This window comes from Oncorhynchus masou, chromosome 1 (assembly GCF_036934945.1).
Source record: "Oncorhynchus masou masou isolate Uvic2021 chromosome 1, UVic_Omas_1.1, whole genome shotgun sequence".
In the NCBI taxonomy this organism is placed as follows: Eukaryota; Metazoa; Chordata; class Actinopteri; order Salmoniformes; family Salmonidae; genus Oncorhynchus; species Oncorhynchus masou.
This window is the reverse complement of record NC_088212.1, coordinates 21,178,906-21,201,015: the sequence shown is the minus strand read 5'-3', so window position 1 is coordinate 21,201,015 and position 22,110 is coordinate 21,178,906. Positions and strand designations below refer to the sequence as shown.

Here is a 22,110-nt window from a genome sequence, read left to right as displayed (position 1 = left end):
CTGTGAGGACGGAAACCTGATCATCCTGTCTCCCTGTAGCGCTGTCTTAGGCATCTCACGTACAGACATTGCAATTTATTGCCCTGGCCACATCTGCAGTCCTCATGCCTCCTTGCAGCATGTCTAAGATGCAACAAAACTGTCCTTCTTTAGACTAGCTGAGTATCTGGAGCATCAGCATTTGTAGGTTTGATTACAGGCTCAAAATGTACAGAAACAAAGACCTTTCTTCTGAAAATCGTCAGCCTATTCCTGCTCTCAGAAATGAAGGCTGTTCCATGCGAGAAATCGCCAAGAAACTGAAGATCTCGTATACCGCTGTGTACTACACCCTTCACAGAACAGAGCAAACTGGCTCTAACCTGAATAGAAAGAGGAGTTGGAGGTGGCCCCGGTGCATAACTGAGCAAGAGGACAAGTACATTAGAGTGTCTAGTTTTAGAAACAGATGCCTCAAGTCCTCAACTGGCAGCTTCATTAAATAGTACCCACAAAACACCAGTCTCAACATCAACTTGAGGCGATGCTGAACACTGAAATCTAAACTTTAGGATGTCACAGGAGGAGATTGCAGTTCAACATTCTTTATCTGATCTTCTTTTCCTATTTACCATATAAGGGTATATAAGAGTATGATAATTCATTTCAGCAATATCTGCATTTGGCCAATAGCTCGCTCACTGAGGCACATACGCACATATGCATGTAGGGCAGCAGATAGCCTAGTGGTTAGAGCGTTGGGCTTGTCAAACAAAAGGTCACTAGTTCAAATACCTGAATCGACAAAGTGAAAAACCTGACAATGTGCCAGTGAGGAACGCACTTAACCCTCATTTGCTTCAGGGGTGCTGTATTACTATGACTTACAACACATTTCCCAGCACCTATTTGGTGTGTGACAATGAAAACAACATATTTTTTGATAAGTGGATGCTGCACCCCTCAAACACATTAAATAGATGGCTGAAAAAGACAGATCCTCCGGTGGGTGGGGCATGTGCGCTGCTAGTTTATACTGTTGTGGGTCAGGCCAGTAACCAGAGGGTTGCCCGTTCAAAAAGCTAGGCTGACGGCTGCACCCTTTGAACAAGTCACTTAACCCCTAACCTGCTCCAGAGGCGCTGCTCTTCGGCTGCTCCTATGCTTCTTTCAGCCTTGTGTGTCATGTCGTGTCTGGACGATTGGCAATTACAGAACAAAAATAAACCTTTCAGTTTTTATGGACAACAAAGTTGTTGATGTTACATGTTAAGATACAGTGCCTTCAGAAGGTATTCACACCCCTTGACTTTTTTTGTGTTGTTTTGTTACAAAGTGGGATTAAAACGTATTTAATTGTCATTTTTTTGTCAACGATCTACACAAAATACTCATGTCAAAGTGGAAGAAAAATAATAATGTTTGTAAAAAAATATATATTTGAAAAATAAAACACAAATATATTTTGATTACAAAAGTATTCAACCCTCTGAGTAAATATTTTTTTTATATGGAAGTATGGACACACACACAGACAAATCCCCACTCATAAAACTCTTACCTGCAGAGGGGGTCTTGGCGGCAGTTCTTCCTTAGCTCCAGGCAGTAGGGTTTGACTTTGTCCTCGAAGGAGCAGAAGGGCACGATGGTCTGCCTCCTCCGTTCAGCACAGCCCAGGTCCTGGCAGGGGCAGAAGAGCAGCTGGTGGCTGTAGTCGGTGGGCACACGGTCCAGGAACTGCCTCAGGGCCTTGTGGCAGCGCTTACGGTTACACGGTTCCCCTTTGCTGCAAGTGGCAATGTAGGTGGAGCGCTGTTTCTTACAGGTGTTGTTGAGGTTGCAGGCCTTCGCTGCATCCAGGCACGGGTTACAAGTCTTGCTGGGGTCAGAGCAGGTGTTGGCTTTAGGGGTGATAGTGTGCATCCCTGCAGAGAAGGGGGAAGGGGAGCATTGGAAAAATAATATGCAGTTAACTATCTATTGCAAAGCTGTGTTGTTATTATGGGTCTGACCTATAGCATTTGTTAACTGGCTCGTGACAAAATTATTTGACACCATCATGATAACACATAACACAAGTTAAATTGATGTGCTCTGACTACTTATGACCATTTATGTTGTCAAGTTTGTGAGTGCTGAAAGTGGGCTTCATGATGATGGTCTTAGTGCTCTCCCTATGCTAGGGGTTATTCAATATCATATATTTTTTCCAAGCCAACGCCAAGCATTCTGAGACTTGGATAGCTCGCCTATATCCATTCTTACTGAATAATTGATTTGGAGAGGCCTTGAGTGAAATGTGAATGAATAAAGTTGATTCTGCTCATGTGATTCCTTCATGTCTCCCTGGATTCTTCCCACCACTCAGAAAGAACATGATGTACCACTGTAACTAAACACCATGACACAGACCTTGATACTGTTTACAACATGTGAATTAGATGTCTTGTTGCTTATTGACATGTGTAATTGGTTTGTGAGTATGGAATATTAAACACAGGAGCTCAAGGACATGGGAAAGGATCACTGTGCTGCAGTATTGTGGCCTATTGGACAGTTTAAGTGGCAGATGAACCATTTCCTTTACTTACAGTGATCACACCATGTCATCTAGATATTGTAGAAAACAGAAGTCAATAAATGTGCATAGTCTGAGAGCAGTTTGGACTGGTGGTGGTGGTACATGCCCATCTGCTTTTGAGATATCACTAATAAAAGAGTATCACACTCACTCACATTCCGCTTCCCTTGTACTTAGACTGTATCAGAGAACATAACCTCCCTCTTCCTGTAGATGATGGTATTTCAGAGGGTGCGCTGGCTTGGTGACATCCAGGGAGATTCATCTCTTATTCAACAGAACCAATCTCACTCTGTGTCTATCACGCAGCAATGAGGAAAAACCTTTCAGATGGACTGCATGAGCAGCTGTACTGTCTATAAGTGGTGAATCACAGATGATCAACCCTAGAAATGCCATACACAGAATGGACATCACACAAACACGGAGCATTTCTATCCAGGATTAACCACATGTTTTACCCAAAAGGCTCAGGTTTTTCTGTTTCCATCTAAGCAGGCTGGCACCCGTGTCTCACTGGACCTGCTCTCACCTGGGGCCAACGCCAGGCCACTGGTACATTCCAGCTGCATTTACATAACAATGGCTAACTTTTTAACACCTTCTCACAAAGCAACCATTTTGATTATGCAGAGGGTGTTGTCACCCCTAGCTATGGAAACACAATTTCATTAGTATAACATATAACAAAGTCAAATTGTATTAGTCACATGCGCAGAATACAACAGGTGTAGTAGACCTTACAGTGAAATGCTTACTTACGAGCCCCTATCCAACAATGCAGGTTCAAAAAAATACAGATAAGAATAAGAGATAAAAGAAACAATTAAAGAGCAGCAGTGAAATAACAATATGAGACTATATACACGGGGGTACCGATACAGAGTCAATGTGAAATGGGCACCGGTTATTGGAAGTAGTATGCAAATGTAGGTAGAGTTATTAAAGTGACTATGCATAGATGACAACAGGGGTGAGTGGGGGAGGGGGGTTCACTACAAATAGTCTGGGTAGCCATTTGACTAGATTTTCAGCAGTCTTATGGCTTGGCGAAAGAAGCTGTTTCGAAGCCTCTTGGACCTAGACTTGGCACTCTGGTACCGCTTGATGTGTGGTACTAGAGAGAACAGTCTATGACTTGGGTGGCTGGAGTCTTTGACAATTTTTAGAGCCTTCCTCTGACACTGCCTGGTATAGAGGTCCTGGATGGCAGGAAGCTTGGCCCCGGTGATGTACTGGGCCATTCGCACTACCCTCTGTAGTGACTTGCGGTCAGAGGTCGAGCAGTTGCCATACCAGGCAGTGATGCATCCAGTCAGGATGCTCTCGATGTGTATAGGGTGTATACACTAGTGAAACAGGTGTTAGTCAAAAGAGCAACAACAGAACCCCAAAAAAGCTAATTCTCTTTTTTAACCACATGGACACATAGACGCAACTTCCTGTCGATGGGGGAAAATGAAAAGGTGGATTCCATTTAGTAAAGATTGGAAAACATTTTTGCTTTGTTAGCTTTGTCTTTATCCCTCATTCACCAAGGCTGCCCCCAGGGGGAGAACATGCTAGGTCAAGGGCTGTGGGATGATCTGTGATGATCTTTATGTCCGCCCATGAATCAAAATCATACACATCAGCTACCACAGCAAGTGAAATCACTGCAACACTTAACAAAGAGCTACTGTCAGTTTTAGAATGGATTATTAGTAATAAGTGATAAATAAAAGTGATAAATAAACTAAAAGCATTGTATTTGGGACAAATCATTAGTTAAACCCTAAACCTCATCTAAATCTAGTAAAGTATAACGTTCCGATTGAGCAAGTTGAGGAGAATAAACTGCTTGGTGTGTAACTGTCAATTGTAAGCTGACATTGTCAAAACATATTGATTCAACAGTTGCTAAAATATGGAGACGTCTGTCCAAGATAACGTGCTGCTCTGCTTTCTTGACATCACAATCAACCAAACAAGTCCCATAGGCTGGACTACTGCCCACTTATATGGTCAAGTGCTGCAACAAAGGACATAGGCAAATTACAGTTGGCCCAGAACAGAGCACGGGGGGCTAATATCAGCAACATGCATATCAAATTCTTCTGGCTCAAACTAGAGTAGAGATTGACTGCATCACTGCAGGTCTTTGTAAGAGGTATTGATGTACCGAACTGTCTGTTCAATCGCAGCTCAGACACACATACAGTGCCTTGCGAAAGTATTCGGCCCCCTTGAACTTTGCGACCTTTTGCCACATTTCAGGCTTCAAACATAAAGATATAAAACTGTATTTTTTTGTGAAGAATCAACAACAAGTGGGACACAATCATGAAGTGGAACGACATTTATTGGATATTTCAAACTTTTTTAACAAATCAAAAACTGAAAAATTGCCACCAGAGGTCTCTTCACAGTCCCCAAGTCCAGAACAGAGGCTAGGAAGCACACCGTAATATAGAGCCATGACTATATGGAACTGTCTTCCACCTCAGGTAATTCAAGCAAGCAGTTAAATCGGAATTTAAAAAAACAACAGATAAAACAACACCTCACAGCACAATGCGGACTGTGAGAGACACACACTAACACACACACTCTAAAACACCCACTCTACACGCACCCACACATTATTCTTAGTAATGTAATGTAGTATTGAAATGTAAGAATGGAGCAATGTACATTTGTATAATGCACAATGTTTTGTATAATGTTTTATCTCTGTTTGGACCCCAGGAAGAGTAGCTGCTACCTTGGCAACAGCTAATAGGGATCCTAATAAAATACTAATACTAGATTGGACTCCAAAGTAATGCTGATATTAGCAGCAGGGAATGAGGCCAAACTGGGCCAAACCTGGCCAAAGCGGTCCAGAACCAGGCCAGTCCAGCTGGAGGGGTGGTTTGGGGGTGCTGTCCAAAGGCGCTGCGCATAACAGTGATGGATTGCAGCACCTAAATCTCCTCTGGCCATCTGCAGCCTGTAATGTGGGGCACAGGGGTTCCAGGATAAAAACTAAATAAGAGAAGGAAGAGGCACAAATATTTATTTATTTATCTGACCATGCAGTGAGGTTTTACTTTTTGTGATTGGGGAGAAGAGATTGAATTGGGTTCTCAAAGCAGAGAGCGATCCTGACACAAAGGCCCTCTACACATAATCAGAGAGTAGCTGGATGGAAGATATATTGTTACAGAAAAATAAAACATTTCTAGTGCATTATGAAAGGTTTTGCCTATACACCTTTCAGTAACGCAAGAAGGGTGATAGGCAACTTGCAAAAATGGAAGGCTTGTTGATCACAGCAGGTCATCACTGACAAAGGGAACAATGTGCCGTCTCCTGCCAAATGATTGGACCACCACTTACGTATACCTGCGTGTGGTGTTTTCAATTAACCCGGCCAATCATCATCACGATCAGCCCTTCACACGAGCTCTAATGAACACACAATTCTGATATCTCTTTCGGTGTAGTCCCATTGCTGCACACAGCAGATACAGCCAGTCTTGGGAAACCTCTTGGAATGGCCTCACCATCACAATACCGGGCCTTCTGCTGTATTAAGTCATCCTGGAATTAGAGGGCTGTGTCCTGATTATTCCAGTTTATCGAAGATCACTGTGGGACAACAACTGTTTATCTGCATGTTGCTGCATTGAAATAGACCTTTGTTGGTGGTGACTGTTACAATGTGGCTCTGATGCATCTTTGCATGCAAGTCAGAGGCATGTTTATCATGCAGTGCAAGCTATGTAGCAACATGTGACTTTAATTGGTTTTTGGCACGCACAAAAAATACACTGAATTTCTTTTATGATATCCCCGCTCTTTGACTGGGCTATAAAACAGGGTTATAATAGGGCGTTCGTCCACAGTGCTCATAAATTAAAACTATGTGATGGCCATCTCCTGAAAAGCACAGTGCAGTAAGTACAGCCCAGTCAAGGGATCTGGATTTACACATTTTCCAGAGTAAGGGATCTTCCTTCCACAGTAATTGCTCTCTCTCTCCATTATTTGAAACCTGCATTTCATATATCATCCTGGACTCCGGGGAGCAGGAGTTCAGTACAGGTTAGAGTGGGGCTCTTGGCTTCAGGTATGCTCACTGTAATTAGGATGGGTGCCAAAGTTTGGATTTAATATAGCCCTTGGTGAGTGTGCAGGGGCTTGCTAGAAAGTCTTTAGTCCATACCCCTGGGAGCATGTCAAGCATTTCCATGTCAAAGGATTCATCAGTTTTTTTTAGCTCAGGCTTGTGTCACAGCAAGGTTTCCAGTGGCCAGGGAATGCCTTGACTACACGCTATTACATTTGCCTAAAGAAAGCCTGACTGCCCATGTTTGGGATCTGCTATGGTATCAGTAGAAAAGCTGTTTTAGAAGATGTATTATGTGCTCTAAGAAGATAATGGCTGCTTTACCAGTTCAGAAATGTTTTCCAAATTTGACAATCATTCATATCAAACCTGAGACAAATATCATTGCAGCAGAAATATGCAAGTGAGTTGATGTATTCACGTATTCCCCAAACATTAGTGTAGAATGTCTAATTGTACCAACAAAACTGACTAATGAGTGTTGCCAGGCCCATGTTTGGAGGATTATTCAGTACTGTATTTAATACCACCTTCTTAGAATAAAGCTGACTGCACAAACAACTAATAAGTTACCCTTAGACCCCCAACACTCATTAAGTGTCCATGGAGAAAACAGAGGCAACTGTGAGCTAATTGTAAATGTAAACGGATTATAACTACACATAGTACAGCAGCTGAACAACGACAGTACTCTAGCACACATCAGGGCAACATTGTCTTTGACAATGAAACAGTCGTTGTTATGAGAGTAAGGTGAGGACGTTTAGCATTGGGCTGCATGCTGATCCTTTTTCCCCAGCTGTAGAAATAGGTTTCTGAATTGAATTAGTTGATGGGCATGTGGAACAGAGAGGTTAGAGGATTATTAGGCCGAGTAAGAAGGTCTAACTAAGGGGAGTCAAACTCAACTTCTGGAGGGCCAGTGTGGGCTGCTTTAAAAAAAAAAGTGTAAAATAAAATAGAAATTACAGTCAATTATATACTTGTATGCTATGGGATATTTCGTAATATGACAATCATTTTCATCTGGGCTTTGATGAGGGGCCAACCGGTTGAGGTGGAAAAATGATACGAGTGCTATCCACTATCCATCACAATGCCCAAGAGTAAGACTATGTTCTTGTACAACTTGAAGTAAGAAAATGGTGGACCTGTGAGAGTTGACTTGGTAAAGCAGACTGGCATTCTCCTCTGTCAGTTGCTTTGTTGCTTTGCCCTGTGTTCATTTGGAGATACAGTGGAGTGGTTTTTTTTCTCATCAATGTTTTCCCCCCTTATCTCTCTCACTATAAACTCTTGAAGTTGTAGAGATTATTTTTCAATTTTCTAACCTTCCTCCTGGAGAGTGTTTTTCGCCATCCTCATCAACACAGCAAGATATCACATTCCCTGAGCTTCGGTTCAGTTTACCGTTTTATAAGTGATTAAGCACACTTTTGTGCAGTTGAAATCAAAGGGAAAAGTATTTCAGAGAACAACTGTAATTACTTATATGTTTGCCTGTGGGCTTTTCTCACTACCACAATCAATGATTCTGTCCTCTGAAATGATAAATAATAAGTAACCTAGGGCTAGAGGCTAAGTGAATTTAGGAGAGCAAATCAGATTTTTCACCTTTGAAAGAGTGTAGGAAACATTTAACAAAAATTGACATAATGAGTTTCAGACACATTTTAACATGTTTCAAATGAGCTGAAAAATAACCAAGACGTAAGCTACCTGAGCTCCAACTATTTTAGTACTATAGAGTAAAGAAAGGCAGATGGCCTTCTTAGCAATCTAAAACGCCAAGGTATTCAAAGCAACTTCCAATTTATATTTTGTCTGGTGCTCTCCTTTTTTGATATATCAAACCAGTATATTTTCAAACAACCATGTCATTTGCTGACTTCAAGCTAAAGGGATTATGCAAAAAGCATGTCTTTCTTGTACCTCCAAGATATGAAACAAAGCATGAGGCATCGGCCAGGAAAAGCAAATGTGGCATCTCTGCTGTATACTGCTTTTGGCAAATGAGGCTGGATCATCCTCCGGCAATTTCTGTAGGAACTGGATGAAAGAAAATGATTGGATTTTCAAGTGACTATAGCCTATATCTCCTATAGCTGTGGCAATGGCCCTGCGATCCTCCAATCTAACCTTCATTTTTTTTTGCTATGTCTTATAATAAGATCTGCATTGATTAGTAATGCCCTCTCAGTAACAACCAGTTAATTAAATGTGAGCAATAGTTCCCATGCTGAATAATTGCTTTGTAATTAGTAAACCAAATAGGAAATCAAGCTGAAAGGAAAATCTATAGATGGGAATATGGAGGCAAATACATGGGTTTATGTAAGCAAGACCCCCCCCCCCCTTGGAGAACCAAGGAATATAAAGAGGAATCCATAATATTTACTTAATAAAAGCCTTAAAGAGGCTGAATGGAACTTTTGGCTTTGGGGCTGTTGAGTCAAAAGGAGTCGCCCAAATGGACAAAAACTATTATCCATAAATGACCTCATTGGAGAGAAATGGGCAAACCGCTTCCCTCAGCCATGAGCAATTTTTCTTTTTCATGAAATAAGAAATCCTTCCTTTTCTATCTTGTATCTTTAAGAGTATTAGTGTTGTAATTATACTTATTACATGTCATTGTATTTTTATAGTCTTTTCATATGGCATAGTCATTTAGTTTGACATAAAATGGTCGCTCTTACCTGAGATAATGGAAGCCAGACGGAATGCATCAGGGTGGCGAACAGGCATCACAGGTTCATAAGGGGATGTTTCATAAAACTCTCCACCTGGGAAAACAGTCAAGTTTAATTTGTCACATGCATAACTACAGTGAACTGCTTAACTTGCAAGCCCTATCCAACAGTGGAGTATTCAATATAAAATATTATAACTAATAAAAATAAGAAATGAAAAAAAGGAGAAATAAGAGAGGAAACCAGCCACTGCTCATGACCTGGCTTATACCATCCCTACGGTGAAGCATGGTGGTGGCAGCATCATGCTGTGGGGATGTTTTTCAGTGGCAGGGACTGGGAGACTAGTCAGGATCAGGGAAAGATGAATGGAGTGCATTCGGAAAGTATTGAGACCCCCTTCACTTTTCTACACGTTACAGCCTTTTTCGAAAATGTAAGAAAAAAATCCTCAATCTACACACAATACCCCCTAACGATGAAGCAAAAAATGATTTTTTAGAAATGTTTGCAAATTTATTAAAGGTAAAAAAACAGATAAACCTAATTTACATAAGTATTCAGACCCTTTGGTATGAGACTCGAAATTGAGCTCAGGTGCATCCTGTTTCTATTGACCCTCCTTGAGATGTTTCTACAGCTTGATTGGAGTCCACATGTGGTAAATGTAATTGATTGGACATGATTTGGACACCTGTCTATATAAGGTCCCAAAGTTGACAGTGCATGTCAGACCAAAAACCAAGCCATGAGGTCGAAGGAATTGTCCTTAGAGCTCTGAGACAGGTTTGTGTTGAGGCACAGATCTGGGGATGGGTAGCAAAATATTTCTGCAGCATTGAAGGTCCCCAAGAATACAGTGGCCTCCATCATTCTTAAATGGAAGAAGTTTGGAATCACTAACACTCTTCCTAAAGCTGGTAGCGGCCAAACTTAGTAATCAGGGGAGAAGGACATTGGTCAGGGAGGTGACCAAGAACCCGATGGTCACTCTGACAGAGCTCTAGAGTTCCTCAACCCTAAGCACACAGCCAAGACAATGCAGGAGTGGCTTCAGGACAAGTCTCTGAATGTCCTTGAGTGGCCCAGCCAGAGCCCGGACTTGAACCCAATCGAACATCTCTGGAGAGACCTGAAAATAGCTGTGCAGCGACGTTCCCTATCCAACCTTTCAGAGCTTGAGAGGATCTGCAGAGAAGAATGGGAGAAGCTCCCCAAATACAGGTGTGCCAACCTTGTAGCGTTATACCCAAGAAGACTTGAGGCTGTAATCGCTGCCAAAGGTGCTTATTAAACAAAGTACTGAGTAAAGGATCTGAACACTTATGTAAATGTGACATGCACATTTTTTTGCAAACATTTCTAAAAACCTGTTTTTGCTTTGTCATCATGGGGTATTGTGTGTAGATTGATGAGGTAAAAAAAACAATTGAATCCATTTTAGAATAAGGCTGTAACATAACAAAATGTGGAAAAAGTCAAGGGGTCTGAATACTTTCCAAATTCACTGTAGGGTCAGTGCCAGTACCAAATGTACAATGTGCAGGGATACTGGAGTATTTGAGGTAGATATGCTCATATAGGCAGGGATTAGGAGAAAGTGACAAGAAGCCGGATATATTTTTTAAATAAAATAATATACAGTATGATGAAAGTTTTTGATAACACTGAAAATGAAAGTATGCTCACACCCACATCATATAGTGGCACATGAATTACAGGGTATGTGTAGAGGTGCATTAAATAAGGAATACACACATGCAGACACAGTATGATCTCAAAATATATAAAAAGTTGTTGACCTTCACATGTTTCTCAGGCAAGGAGTCATGGTTTTAGAATCATTGTACAGGATAATACCAGTTTTTTGTGCTATAACAATGAGCAATTATCTACTGTACAGTGTACCTAAAATGTTAATAACAGAAACCAGTGAAGGTTGAATTCTACAGATGTTGTCAACTTGAGTTTTTGGCTCTTAATTGGTCTGTCTAACCAATAACACATTTTACACCCTGAAGATTTCAATAGTGTGAACAGTTGGCTAATTTTGTAATATGCAAAGCAGATCGTTCACCATGGTCAGATAATTTCCTTTTGGAAAGAACATTTGGCCATGGTGTTCTGTGGTTTGGGTCAGGCTGCCTCCAACGCTGAACTGCCAGGGCTATGTTTGTAAAAAATGTCAAATTAGCACTCAACTGACTGCACTACTCCCCTGTGACTCTCTCTCAGAAGCCCCTAATCCTGCGTTTAAAATTCACAGCCATTCGGTGTGATTCAGACAAACCCTCCAGTGTGTAATAGCTTTTGCATTTTGATCTTAACAGAAACACAGCAAGGCTGTTGTGGGACAGACAGGGAGCCTACCGCAGCAAATGAGAAAATCCAAAATCTGTGGGGAGATGTGAAGCTCAGTGGATAACCCTCCAATCAATAGATATCACCATTTTGTTTATCACACCGCTCCGTGCTGATGCTACTTCAATGGAAGGTAGTGTGTGCTTCAGTTATGTATGCATGCACTACTGTAAGTTGCTCTGGATAAGAGTGTCTGCGAAATGACTAATGTAAATGTATAATGTGTTGATCATGTTGTACACTACGGTGCATATTTCATTATCAGGCTGCGGATCAGGCGGAATAAAAAACATAGCCTTAAATTTCACTTCAATTTTTATTTTACCTTTATTTAGGCAAGTCCGTTAAGAACAAATTCTTATTTTCAATGACGGCCTAGGAACAGTGGGATAAATGCCTGTTCAGGGGCAGAACAACAGATTTGTACCTTGTCATCTCGGGGGTTTGAATTTGCAACCTTCCGGTTACTAGTCAAACACTCTAACCACTAAGCTACCCTGCCGCCCCAATTAATAACACAGTCTTATGTGGGTTCACAGTACATTTGTTGAAAGCAAAATCGAGGCATTGTATTACAATAGGTTATCTTAGTATCCTAAAGAACAAAGGGAGAAACTACAGTAAAACAGCTATGGAAATACACCACTTTATAGAAGTCAAACTAAAGATGGTTTACAATAATGCCAAATGTCTGAAAGACAGGGGTGGAAGTCACGCAACGCCATCTCCTCCCAAGGAGCCATCGTTAGTAGACACGAGGAGTTGCTTCGCGGTCTGATAGAAGGGTTCCAGGATGTGGCCAAACGTCACGACCTAGCATTGGACGCATTGTGGGAGAAATTCTGTGTGTTTCCTACCAGGCAGCCTACCACGACTGAAAGCTCCCAGCCCCTCAGTAACCCAACTGGGAGCAGCGCCATCACCTGGTTTTCCGGGAACCCTGCTTACCTCCCTCGGAGCGCTACGATGGTGATTCCAGAACCTGCCTGGCCTTTCTCTCCAAGTGCTCCCTCGTTTTCGAGCTGCAGCCTTCTTCATTCACCTCGGACTGCTCAAAGATAGCGTACATTATCACGCTGATGTCCGGGAGGACACTCGCCTGGGCCATGGTGGTGTGGGAGCAGCAATCTGCCATCTGCCTCAGGTTGGGGATATTCGTGGCGGAGGTGAGAAGTTTGACGCTCCGGTGTCCGGGAGAGAGGCTGCCTGGAAGATACTCCAGCTTTGGCAGGACTCCCTCAGTGTGGCAGACTATGTGGTGGAGTTCCGCACGCTAGCAGAGGATGGTACTTGGAACCCGGAAGCGCTGTTCAACACGTTCCTGCATGGATTATCGGAGGAGGTAAAGGATGAGCTGGCAGCCCAAGAACTTCCGACTGATCTCGACTCACTCATCACTTTAACCATCCGGATCGATGGTTGGCTATGGGAACGTAGGAGGGAGAAGAAGTCCGATTGTGGTCCCAATCGCTCACTCAAGGATCCCACCTTGCATCTGAACTAAGGAAGTCCCCGGCGTCTACGTCCCCGAGAAGATCCGAGCTTACCCAAGTCCCTCCAAGAGCCTCCGGAGACTGCCGATTCAGCTGTTCCTAAGCCAATGCGGCTCAGCAGGTCTAGGCTGTCTCCAGCCAAACGGGTACGCAGACTTGAGACCCAGAGTTCTCTATACTGCAGTACTGCCAGTCATTATGTGTCTGCCTGTCCCTTCAACAGACCTAGCTCATTTATTGGAGTGAGTACTCTGGTGGGCATCACAGATAATTTCTCATCTCCCCTTGCTCACCCCCTCTCCATGCCATACTGCGGTGGGGTGACCAGTCCAAGTCTCCCCAGGTACTCATCGACTTGGGGCCAAAGTGAGTCTCATGGACCTTACCCTGGCATCCGAACTGGGCATCCCCACTCAACCTCTCTCCATTCCCATGACTGAATGCCCTTTGTCTCCGGTTTCCAGGCCCACCCCTCTCCCCCATCTCATTGACGGACGACCGGAGCACATGGTGAGATGTCTCCTGAGGGTTCGACCTCGGGGCAGGGGATTCCAGTACCTGGTTGACTGGGAGGGTTATGGCCCAGAGAGAGGAGAGGTGCTGAGTCTCTGTTAAGTACATCCTGGACCCAGGCCTCATCTCTGAGTTCCAGTGCCGGCACCCTGCTCAACCAGGTATGCGCCCAAGTAGGATGCCAGGTGACGTCCCTAGAGGGGTGGTACCGTCACGCCGTGATCTGTTTCACCTGTCCTTGTGCTTCTCTCCACCCCCCTCCAGGTGTCGCCCATCTTCCCCACTTATCCCCTGGGTATTTATACCTGTTTTCTGTCTGTGCCAGTTCAAGCCTACCAGCGTTTTGTGTCTCAGCTCCTGCTTTTCCCAGTCTCTTTTCTCTCCCTCTTGGTTTTGAGCTTTGCCTGTCCTGACTCTGAGCCCGCCTGCCTGACCATCCTGCCTGAGCCTGCCTGCCGTAAGGTACCTTTGCCCCTACTCTGGATTACCGACCCATGCCTGCCTTGACCTATCGTTTGCCTGCCCCTGTTACAATAAACATTGTTACTTCTACACCGTCTGCACATGGGTCTTACCTGAAACACCTGCTCTTTCCATGACATGGACTGACCAGGTGAATCTTTGTTAAAGCAGTGAGCACTTATTGATGTCACTTGTTAAATCCATTTCAATCAGCGTAGATGAAGGGAAGAAGATTTAAGCCTTGAGACATGGATTGTGTATGTATGCCATTCAGAGGTTGAATTGGCAAGACAAAAGCTTTAAGTGCCTTTGAACGGGGTATGGTAGTAGTTGGCAGGTACACCAATTTCAGTGTGTCAAGAACTGCAATGCTGCTGGGTTTCTCACACTCAACAGGGGTTTGGACCTGACCATGGAACCTGACCAGGACATCAGACAAGAGTATGTGGATAGATATTGAAATTACTGGATTTGGCTATTTTAGCCACACCCGTTGCTGATAGGTGTACAAAAATCGAGCACTCCGCCATGCAATCTCCAAAAACAAACATTGTCAGCAGAATGGCCTCACTTCCGGCACCGACAGAGATGGCTGCCTCGCTTCGCGTTCCTAGGAAACTATGCAGTATTTAGTTTTTATACGTGTTATTTCTTACATTGGTACCCCAGGTAATCTTAGGTTTCATTACATTACAGTCGGGAGGAACTATTGGATATAAGAGCAACGTCAACTCACCATCATTACGACCAGGAATACAACTTACCTGAAGCTGCTCCTCTGTTTTGCCCACCACAATGGATCGGATCCCAGCCGGCGAACCAAAACAACGTAAAAGGGGCAGATGAAGTGGTCTTCTGGTCAGGCACCATAGACGGGCACATCGCGCACCGCTCCCGAGCATACCACTCGCCAATGTCCAGTCTCTTGACAACAAGGTAGATAAAACCCGAGCAAGGGTTGCATTCCAGAGAGACATAAGAGACTGTAACATTCTTTGCTTCACGGAAACATGGCTCACTCGAGACGCTATCGGAGTCGGTACAGCCAGCTGGTTTCTTCACGCATTGCGCCGACAGAAACAAGCATCTTTCCGGGTAAGAAGAAGGGCGACTATAATCTCAGCTGCATATATTCCCCCCCAAGCAGACACATCGATGGCCCTGAACGAACTTCATTTGACTCTATGTAAACTGGAAACCACATATCCTGAGGCTGCATTCATTGTAGCTGGGGATTTTAACAATGCTAATCTGAAAACAAGACTCCCTAAATTCTATCAGCATATCGATTGTGCAACCAGGGCTGGTAAAATCCTGGATCATTGTTATTCTAACTTCCGCGACACATATAAGGCCCTCCCCCGCCCTCCTTTCGGAAAAGCTGACCACGACTCCATTTTGTTGCTCCCAGCCTCTGGACAGAAACTAAAAAAGGAAGCTCACACGCTCAGGTCTGTTCAAACCTGGTCCGACCAATCTGATTCCACTCTTCAAGATTGCTTCGATCACGTGGATTGGGATATGTTCCGCATTGCGTCAAACAACATAGACGAATACGCTGATTCGGTGAGCGAGTTTTTTAGCAAGAGCATTGGCGATGTTGTACACACAGCAACTGTTAAAACATTCCCAAACCAAAAACCGTGGATTGATGGCAGCATTCGGATAAAAATGAAAGCGCGAACCACTGCTTTTAATCAGGGCAAGGTGACCGGAAACATGACAGAATACAAACAGTGTAGCTATTCCCTCCACAGGGCAATCAAACAAGCTAGCGTCAGTATAGAGACAAAGTAGAGTCTCAATTCAACGACTCAGACACGAGGTACGTGGCGGATCTACAGTCAATCACGGATTACAAAAAGAAAATCAGCCCCGTCGCAGACCAGGATGTCTTGCTCCCAGACAGACTAAACAACTTCGTTGCTCACTTTGAGGACAATACAGTGCCACTGACACGGCCTGCTACCAAAACCGGCGGACTCTCCTTCACTGCAGCCGATGTGAGTAAAACATTTAAACGTGTTAACCCTCACAAGGCTGCAGGCCCAGACGGCATCCCCAGCCGCGTCCTCAGAGCATGTGCAGACCAGCTGGCTGGTGTGTTATTGACATTTTCAATCAATACTTAACCATATTACCTCCACCCTACCTGACACCCTAGACCGACTCCAATTTGCTTACCGCCCCAATAGGTCCCCCCTACCCCCCTATCCACATTGACGGGACAGTAGTGGAGAGGGTAGTAAGTTAAGTTCCTCGACGTACATATCACGGACCAACTGAATTGGTCCACCCACACAGACAGCATGGTGAAGAAGGCGCAGCAGCACCTCTTCAACCTCAGGAGGCTGAAGAAATTTGGCTTTTCACCAAAAGCACACAAACCTTTACAGATGCACAATCGAGAGCATCCGGGACACCTACACACGATGTCACAGGAAGGCCATAAAGATCATCAAGGACAACAACCACCCGAGCCTGTTCACCCCGCTATCATCCAGAAGGCGAGGTCAGTACAGGTGCATCAAAGCAGGGACCGAGAGACTGAAAAACAGCTTCTATCTCAAGGCCATCAGACTGTTAAACAGCCACCACTAACATTGAGTGGCTGTTGCCAACATACTGACTCAACTCCAGCCACATTAATAGTGTAAAAATTGATGAAAAATGTATCACTAGCCACTTTTAACAATGCCACTTCATATAATGTTTACATACCCTACATTTGTAACGGTTGTCGTCGGGAGAAGGAGAATAGGACCAAAGAGCAGCGTGGTACGTATTCATAATGATATTTTAATAAAGATGAATATTGGACCAAAAACAACAAACAAACAGTTCTGCAAGGTGCAACAAAAACACTAAACAGAAAATAACTACCCACACCCATAGTGGAAAAACAGACTGCCTAAGTATGGTTCTCAATCAGAGACAGCATTTGCCAGCTGCCTCTGATTGGGAACCATACCAGGCCAAACACATAGAAATAGAAAACATAGAATGCCCACCCCAACTCACGCCCTGACCAAACTAAAATAGAGACAATAAAAAGGAACGAAGGTCAGGACGTGACAACATTACTCATCTCATATGTATATACTGTACTCGATACCATCTACTGCATCCTGCCTATGCCGTTCTGTAGCATCACTCATTCATATATTTTTATGTACATATTCTTCATCCCTTTACACTGTGTGTATAAGGTAGCTGTTGTGAAATTGTTAGGTTAGATTACTCGTTGGTTATTACTGCATTGTCGGAACTTGAAGCACAAGCATTTCGCTACACTCGCATTAACATCTGCTAACCATGTGTATGTGACAAATAAAATTTGATTTGATTTGAAGAGCTCAGTGACTTTCAACGTGGCACAGTCATACTATAGGATGCCACCTTTCCAACAAATCAGTTGGTCAAATTTCTGCCCTGCTAGAGCTACCCCGGTAAACTGTAAGTGCTGTTATTGTGAAGTGGAAACGTCTAGAAGCAGCAACGGTTCAGCCGCAAAGTGGTAGGCCAGACAATCTCACAGAATGGGACCGCCGAGTGCTGAAGCGTGTAGCATGTAAAGAATGTTGTCCTTGGTTGCAACACTCACTACCGAGGTCCAAACTACCTCTGGAAGCAAAGTAAGCACAATAACTGTTCATCAGGAGCTTCGTGAAATGGGTTTCCATGGCCGAGCAGCCGCACATAATCCTAAAATCACCATGCGTAATGCCAATCATGGAGTGGTGTAAAGCTCTCCGCCGTTGAACTCTGGAGCAGTGGAAATGCGTTCTCTGGAGGGATTAATCATGCTTTGGCGGATGCCAGGAGAACGCTACCTGCCTCAATGCATAGTGCCAACTGTAAAGTTTGGTGGATGAGGAATAATGGTCTGGGGCTGTTTTTCATGGTTCAGACTAGGCCCCTTAGTTCCAGTGAAGGGAAATCTTAACGCTACAGCATACAATGACGTTCTAGAAAATTCTGTGCTTCCAACTTTGTACCAACAGTTTGGGAAGGCCCTTTCCTGTTTCAGCATGACAATGCCCATGTGCACAAAGCGAGGTCCATACAGAAATGTTCTGTTGAGATCGGTGAACTTTACTGACTTGCACAGAGCCCTGACCTCAACCCCATCGAACACCTTTTGGATGAATAGGAAAGCCGACTGCGAGCCAGACCTAATCGCCCAACATCAGTGCCCGACCTCACTAATGCTCTTGTGGGTGAATCGAAGCAAGTCCCCACAGCAATGTTCCAACATCTAATGGGTAGTCTTCCCAGAATATTTGAGGCTGTTATAGCAGCAAAGGGGGGACCAACTCCATATTAATACCCATGATTTTGGAATGAGATGTTCGACGAGAAGGTGTCTACATACCTTTGGTCATGTAGTGTACATTGCTATGGGAAAGTGGTCAACCTGTTGTAAGGTGTTGCAGAGGGGTGCCAGCAGTCATACCACCCTACATCCCATTGCTTGCTTCTCCCTGAAACTAAGCCTGGTCAATACTTGGATGGGAGACTAGAATATGCTGGATGAGACGGAGACCCAGTGTGCACATCTCAATCTCTTCCAGTATTGCCAGTTGTGATACTGGCGTAACTGGAACGACACTATTTGGTATAAACAGCGTTAAAGAGCGCAGACAGACTCATATGCTTTCTAAGAACAGAATATGCTAAATGTGGTGTTGGAGGGCCATAATACGGTACTTGTCCCTCTGGGAAAGGGAGTTCTTGATGAAACTACACAGCATAAGCTGCCCTGCTTCAGATGAGACATTAAATGGGATGCCCTGAATCTCTGTGATCATTAAAATAGCCATGGCATTTCTCACAAAAGTAGGAGGTTAAACCCAGTGTCTGGGCTAGTAAAAGGTTAACCCCAGTGTCTGGGCTAGCAAAAGGTTAACCCCAGTGTCTGGGCCAGTAAGCGGCTAACCCCAGTGTCTGGGCCAGTAGGAGGCTAACCCCAGTGTCTGGGCCAGTAGGAGGATAACCTCAGTGTCTGGGCTAGTAGGGGGTTAACCCCAGTGTCTGGGCTAGTAGGGGGTTAACCCCAGTGTCTGGACGAGTAGGAGGTTAACCCCAGTGTCTGGGCCAGAAGGAGGTTAACCCCAGTGTCTGGGCCAGAAGGAGGTTAACCCCAGTGTCTGGGCCAGAAGGAGGTTAACCCCAGTGTCTGGGCCAGAAGGAGGTTAACCCCAGTGTCTGGGCCAGAAGGAGGTTAACCCCAGTGTCTGGGCCAGAAGGAGGTTAACCCCAGTGTCTGGGCCAGAAGGAGGTTAACCCCAGTGTCTGGGCCAGAAGGAGGTTAACCCCAGTGTCTGGGCCAGTAGAATGTTAACCCCAGTGTCTGGGCCAGAAGGAGGTTAACCCCAGTGTCTGGGCCAGAAGGAGGTTAACCCCAGTGTCTGGGCCAGAAGGAGGTTAACCCCAGTGTCTGGGCCAGAAGGAGGTTAACCCCAGTGTCTGGGCCAGAAGGAGGTTAACCCCAGTGTCTGGGCCAGAAGGAGGTTAACCCCAGTGTCTGGGCCAGAAGGAGGTTAACCCCAGTGTCTGGGCCAGAAGGAGGTTAACCCCAGTGTCTGGGCCAGAAGGAGGTTAACCCCAGTGTCTGGGCCAGGAGGAGGTTAACCCCAGTGTCTGGGCCAGGAGGAGGTTAACCCCAGTGTCTGGGCCAGGAGGAGGTTAACCCCAGTGTCTGGGCCAGGAGGAGGTTAACCCCAGTGTCTGGGCCAGGAGGAGGTTAACCCCAGTGTCTGGGCCAGGAGGAGGTTAACCCCAGTGTCTGGGCCAGGAGGAGGTTAACCCCAGTGTCTGGGCTAGTAGAATATTAACTCCAGTGTCTGGGCTAGTAGAATATTAACCCCAGTGTCTGGGCTAGTAGAATATTAACCCCAGTGTCTGGACCAGAAGGAGGCTAACCCCAGTTTCTGGGCTAGTAGGAGGTTAACCCCAGTGTCTGGGCTAGTAGGAGGTTAACCCCAGTGGCTGGGCTAGGAGAAGGTTAACCCCAGTGTCTGGGCAAGTAGAATGTTAACCCCAGTGTCTGGGCTAGTAGAATGTTAACCCCAGTGTCTGGGCTAGTAGAAGATTAACCCCAGTGGCTGGGCTAGGAGAAGGTTAACCCCAGTGTCTGGGCTAGTAGAATGTTAACCCCAGTGGCTGGGCTAGGAGAATGTTAACCCCAGCGTCTGGGCTAGTAGAATATTAACCCCAGCGTCTGGGCTAGTAGAATATTAACCCCAGCGTCTGGGCTAGTAGAATATTAACCCCAGCGTCTGGGCTAGTAGATTATTAACCCCAGCGTCTGGGCTAGTAGATTATTAACCCCAGCGTCTGGGCCAGTAGAATATTAACCCTAGCGTCTGGGCCAGTAGAATGTTAACCCCAGCGTCTGGGCCAGTAGGAGGTTAACCCCAGCGTCTGGGCTAGTAGAATATTAACCCCAGCGTCTGGGCTAGTAGAATATTAACCCCAGCGTCTGGGCTAGTAGAATATTAACCCCAGTGTCTGGGCTAGTAGAATATTAACCCCAGTGTCTGGGCTAGTAGAATATTAACCCCAGTGTCTGGGCTAGTAGAATATTAACCCCAGTGTCTGGGCTTCCAGAGGGACATCAGATTCTGCAACACACTCTGTTTTTCTGAGACATGATTTATCTCAACATCTAAACAGATGATATACAAGCAGCGGGTTTTACAGTTCATCGAGCAAATAGGAAGCGGGCTCTCTCTGGGAAGAACAAAGGCGGTGGTGTCTGCTCCATGACCAATACTTAGTGGTACGATCGGGGATACACAATTTGCAAGCTTCTCCTGTTCCGACTTGGAATACTTTGTCATCAATGATCACCTTTTTTACATTCCAAGAGTTCTCAGGGATTATCACCACAGCTGTGTACATCCCTCCCCAAGTCAACATCAAAAATGCTCTCAATGATCTTCATTGGACCCTGAACAAACTGGAGACTGCGCATCTGAGGGCGGCATTAATTGTTGCGGGGTACTTGTAACAAAAGGTCCATGCTCCCGAATTACTATAAACACGCAGCTCACAAGTGGCGCAGCAGTTTAAGGCACTGCATCTCAGCGCTAGAGGTGTCATTATACACCCTGGTTCAATCCCGAGTTGTATCACAACTGGCTGTGATCGGGAGTCTAAAAGGGTGGCGCACAGCGTCGTTTGGCTGGGGTAGGCCGTCATCGTAAAATAAGAATGTGTTCTTAAGTGACTTAATATATCCCATTTAGCAGACGCTTTTGTCCAAAGCGACTTACAAGTCGGCTGGGGCCACTACTTTTACATATGGGTGGTCCCAGCGGGAATCGAACCCACGACGCTTGGCGTTGCAAGCGCCATGCTCTACCGACTGAGCCACACAGGACCCCCGACTTGCATGGTTAAATTAAGGTTAAAACAAAACACTGACTGTCCAACTCATGAAAATTCCACTCTTGACCACTGCTACACACCTTTTTAACAAGGGTATAAGGTCCTCCTTTCGGCAAATTTGACCGTCTCCTGACTCCATTTTTCTCAGCCCTGCCTATAAACAAAGATTCAAGGGGGAAATTTTGGTGGTCAGGTCAGTACAATGCTGGTCTTACGAATTAGAATTCCAAGACTGTTTTGACCATGTTGACTGGAATATGTTCCGGGGCACCTCTGGGGATAACATCAATGAATACACCGACTCAGTCACCGTATTCATAAAAAAAATGTATAGATGATGTGATACCGATGGTGTCTTTCAAAACTTACCCGAATCAAAAACAGAGGATTCATGGAAGCCTTGTCGGGAAACTGAAGGAGCGAGATGCTGCTTATAAACACGACCAGGAGACCAGGGACAATTGTGTGGTTAAACAGTACAGTACGCTGCCCTACTGGATGAGCTAAAGCCCTTTTTTCAAGGGTTGAGCATAACGACAC

At 44.8% G+C, this 22,110-nt stretch overlaps 1 protein-coding gene across 1 annotated transcript in view; it reads right to left on the bottom strand.

Annotated features, from left to right (window-relative positions):
* LOC135532519 (GDNF family receptor alpha-2-like) overlaps positions 1-22,110 on the bottom strand; it is a 69,882-nt gene that overhangs the window by 33,490 nt on the left and 14,282 nt on the right. Inside the window, exons 3-4 of the mRNA XM_064960032.1 lie at positions 9,353-9,439; positions 1,541-1,904 (exon numbers count right to left, since the gene is read on the bottom strand). Coding sequence (XP_064816104.1) covers positions 1,541-1,904; positions 9,353-9,439 — 451 coding nt within the window. The remainder of the gene's footprint in view (positions 1-1,540; positions 1,905-9,352; positions 9,440-22,110) is intronic.